Genomic DNA, 4,739 nt, shown 5'->3' on the forward strand with positions numbered 1-4,739 from the left:
ATAGATAGATAGATAGATAGATAGATAGATAGATAGATAGATAGATAGATAGATAAATAGATAGATAGATAGATAGGTGTTGTTATGCCATATGTCTATAGACTGTTTCAATTTATGTTTGGGTTATTAGCACAATAACACTCCTTTTCACCTGATCAGAACACTTACACAAAAACATATCCGCTTTTCCGTACCGAACCCACGGTATTTTCCTTCATTTTTAATGTAGGTGTTAATTGCTCCCATCGACGCAATTTAAACCAGGGTACGGGCTTTGACCCTTTCTGTCAAGGCCAACCAGCGCTGAGAGAGATACAACGTCCCAACAGAGAGACCATAATGCTCGATAAAATTTCTTTCCACGCGGGAATCGAACTCGGGTCTTCTGTGCACAACAGCAAAGCACCTAATCGCAACACCACAGACGCCAGACACATCTTTCTGCTAGGATGCTGTATCCCTCTCATCCACGGATCGAAACTGTGTTTATTTGGGCGTAAAAACACCTGCATAAAATCATACACCTGTGCAGAGCATTTCAAGTAAACCATCTTCTTTGTAGTTTCTAGGCATGTGAAGGTTAGAAGTGAAGTAAAACCTCCCCAATCGAAGAGAGCACAGTTGGAAGCCATTTCGTCCTGACCAATCTGCTAGCCACAGCTGAATAGCTGATCGCTAATAGGCGGTCCCCATTGGCAGGATCGGTTCGGTTCTGTTCGATTTCGTTTCATCGATTCCAAACGGGGTTTTTTTGCTTTTTGTTGTTGTTGTTTTCTTTTGTAAAAGTTTGACGGTGCTCGGGACAGTTGGTAGGAAAATTTTGAATTTTTTTCGGGTCGCAGCCTATTCTAATCGATTTTGGAACCAACAAGGGATCTTTAATGTGTGCAACTTGAACACGGGAACTTCGAGATTTTTCGCCTTTGTCCGAGAAGGCTAGGTGTAGATCTTTTCTAACCCTCTAGACCACGAGACCGCCCCCCCCCCCCCCCCCCCCCCCCCCGCGGGTTTGTTTGTTTTTAAGGTGACCATCGAATTCGCTCGAGTTATGCTACTATGGTAGCTTTTGCCCCTCCAAGGAGGAAAATCTGGCTATCCCCGGCTCAACTCGAATGACCGAACCGAACAGAACCGAATCGAACAGAATGGAGCCGACCAAACCGAAATAAACCAAACCTGTCAACGGGCACTACGTATAAGCTGTTGATATCTCAACTGAATTTTCCGCAGGACCATATTATTATCTTCAGAATTAATATCTATTATGTACAGTCTCGACTCATTGTTTCAACCTCGTCTCTTTACAGGGGCCACGCTAGTGGTCAGTTTTGTGATGGTCATCGAGTACCTGGGCCCGGACTGGCGGGACGCCTGCACGTGCTCTTGTTTGTGGACGTTGGGAGCCATCTTGCTCTCCCTGGAAGCCCTGGTGACGTCACACTGGCGCTGGATGGCTCTCATCTCTGGGGGTATTGGCCTGCCGCTCATCGGCACGTTCTTGTGAGTATTTTCTTTCGTTTTAGTAAGCGTTTTAAGGCACTTTCAACACAATTTTAGATCATGATATATGTGCCGAAGATTAGAGTTGTTACAAGGGAGTAATAAACATAAAAAAAAGAAGAAAGAGATATAAAGACGATAGATGTTTGATAGGAAAGAAGGAGAAAACCAAACCAGAGCACCCGCCAACCACCCTCTCTTGTGAACAGACGTGGAGGGAAAAACAAAACGCAACGTTTTTGTTTTTCTTTGTCTCTGTTTTTTGTTAGCAGTTTAAGGAGAATTACAGCACAACTCTTTATGTCAGTAGACGTGGAGGGTGGGTGTTTGGTGGAGGATGCTCTGGTGTGGTTTGCTCCTTATTTCCTATTTTTTAAAATCTATCATCTCTCTCTCTCCCCTCCTTCTTTTTTGTGCTTGTTACTCTCTTGTAACACTTCTAATCTTCGGCACTTATATGACCTTATTGTGTTGCAAGTGTCGTAAAACTCTTACTAAAACTAAAAGACGTGGAGGGAAAAATCAAAGCCAAAGCTTTTTTTCTTCGTCTCTGATTTTGTGAGCAGATATGAGGAGAATGAAAAACAACTCTTTTGTGAGTAGACGTAAAGGGAATGATAATGATCAATAATAATAATAATAATAATAACAATAATAGTAGTAATAATAATAATTATAATAATAATAATGAAAGTAATAACGATACTGATAATAATAACAACAATAGCTATACTAATACTAGTAATAATGATAATAATAATAATAATAATAATAATAATAATAATAATAATAATAATAATGTCTATTTTGCCCACTTCCGTTCATTACAACTCTAGATGCTTCACAATACCTTTATCTTCACACAAAATAGAAGTGAATGAACGTGCATGCATATAAGCTCTTTAGATTAAATAAGAAAAACGCAACAAAATCTAATACGGAAGCCACTTTTTCTTGTCTGCTTCCAGTGTTTACATTGACTGGTATACATTTTGCTTCCTAGCTACGACACATCTCTGATGTCTGTTGTTAAAATATTTATGTGTACAATAATACTGAGGTGAAACAGATTTTCCAGAGGGATTTTGTTAATAACTGTCTGGCTTGTCTGGTTCTCCATGTTGTAAGCTTCAGCTCAATTCTTAAGAACAGAAGGAAGAAGAGATGTATTTTGTTTGCTATTTGTTTTGCTGTTGTTGTTCGTGTTGGTTGGTTTAGATTTTGTTGTTGTCGTTGTTTGTTGTTTATCAATAGGGGTGGGGGGAGAGTGACAGACAAACAGACAGACAGACAGACAGACAGACAGACAGACAGACAGACAGACAGACAGACAGACAGACAGACAGGCGGATGGGTCCCGGGTACGAAACCTGACAACGAAGGAACGTTATTTTCTCAAAAATGTTCCCCTTCCACCTCTTTTCCTGCTCTTTAATCATGTTCTGTCTTTTACTTTCGTCTCCTCTTTCTGGCCCAACCCGGATCATTCTTTGTGCCATCTGCTGGGCTCCTGACCCTTTCTGCCTCTGCGGCCTTTCTACTACCACTCCTTAGCCCTTCTTACTGGTATCTTTCAGTCACACCCCTGATCTTAAGGTAGGTAAGATTTAACATCTAGCCTTCTCGAATAAGTACGAAAAATCTCGGAGGTCCCGTGTGAAATTTGCGCAAATTAAAGATCCCTCGGTGGTCCATAATCGACAAGGGTAGGCTTCGGCCGCCATCCGGGCAAAATTCAAAATTAATTCCTACCAAACTGAAAATGTTTAAGTTTTCCAGCGCGTTCATAATATAAGCGTATGCAGTTGCAAGCGCCGTAAAACACTTACCAAAACAAAACAAGCGTTGTCAAGTGACCAGAATGTATGTCTTCAATGAGTTATCCCCCCTTGGAGTGGAGAGCTCTTTTATGTGCTTTCATTTCGTTTCCTTTGTGGAAGAATGACAGAAGATCGAATTCTGAACACTGGCTCTTGGAGCAGCAGTGACACCAAATAAGAGAGATGCACAGAGGAGAATCTTAACGATACCAGCCTTTACAGGATGATTCAATTTTTACTGGTTACTTTGCACTTAGTGTTCTCAAAATGGTCATGAAAAGTTATTGAAAGGAAACGGAACGAGCAAAAAGCTTCTACACGCAAAAAAGAGCGGGTTTTTTTGCCCTTACCACCACGCAATGCAGTTTAACTCTGACTATACCAAACACCGGTACACTAATGCCTTGACTTTATCTACACCATTTGATTTGATTGTGTGTAAATAACTCGTGGCACACAAAGAGCTAATGCCTCTGTCCTTGTTATCTCACAATATAAGTATCTTTGAATCGCAAGTACCAGTGTCTATGGTTTAGTGGTTAGTCTCTTCGCCATTGCACGCAGAATACTTGAGTTCAATTCCCGTTGCGGATGAATTTGTATAAATATTTCAGTCTTTCAGCTGGGACTTGGTATCCCTCTCAGCCCAGGTTGGCCCTGATAGGCAGGCTCGAAGTCCACCTGTTAGGATATCAGAACTGCACCGATGGGATCGTGAAAACATCTACATTTTAGAAAATAGCAAGTGACTGAAAGAGTTTTTCACCTCCCCTTCACGCTCTTTCCCACCTCTACCCACCCCGTTTTCTATCTAACCTTCTCCTTCGAACCACATCCTTTTCCCCCCTCTTTCCACCCCAACTCCTTTCCCTTCTTTCCACTCCATCCCCTTTTTATCTCCACCAAATCCCCCTTTCCACCTCCCAATTTCATCCACCCCCCATCCGTAAAATTCTCATGGATATGTTTTTCCATGGACATAAAAAAGGTTAAGCCCAAAAATAAAAATTCGAAAAAGATTTCAAAACTTTCGGAAAACACCTGCTTCTCTGATTTCTCTATTTTGACGAGCGCCTGGTTTCCCCACGCTGCCTCACAAGCTAATATAAGCAGCGTCATCCACTTAGCCCCAGTAGAGTGGGATGGGTCACCAGAGATCCTACAACCCAACACCACTGTTGATGGAAATGTACTCTAACCATATTTACCACATGGGGGGAAGGGGGGGGGGTCAGGAAAATAACAACACCAAAGCACAAACAAAATTACTTTTTTAAATTAAAGAAGAAAAACAATACTTGAACGATAACAGTGATCCCTAAGGAGAAGGTTTTTTTTTAATGTCTCATATTTTCATTTGTAAGTAGGAAACTGCTTTACTCTCGATCGAGTACTTTCGCTTTTAGGAAGAGGGGATGG

The 4,739-nt window shown here is 41.4% G+C and overlaps 1 protein-coding gene across 1 annotated transcript in view; it reads left to right on the plus strand.

Moving 5' to 3' along the window:
• The window catches only part of LOC101845082 (solute carrier family 22 member 4), a 41,669-nt gene that overhangs the window by 34,666 nt on the left and 2,264 nt on the right, over positions 1-4,739 (plus strand). Inside the window, exon 3 of the mRNA XM_005094881.3 lies at positions 1,308-1,500. Within this exon, the coding sequence (XP_005094938.3) occupies positions 1,308-1,500 (193 nt within the window). The remainder of the gene's footprint in view (positions 1-1,307; positions 1,501-4,739) is intronic.

This window comes from Aplysia californica, unplaced genomic scaffold, assembly GCF_000002075.1.
Source record: "Aplysia californica isolate F4 #8 unplaced genomic scaffold, AplCal3.0 scaffold00090, whole genome shotgun sequence".
NCBI lineage: Eukaryota > Metazoa > Mollusca > Gastropoda > Aplysiida > Aplysiidae > Aplysia > Aplysia californica.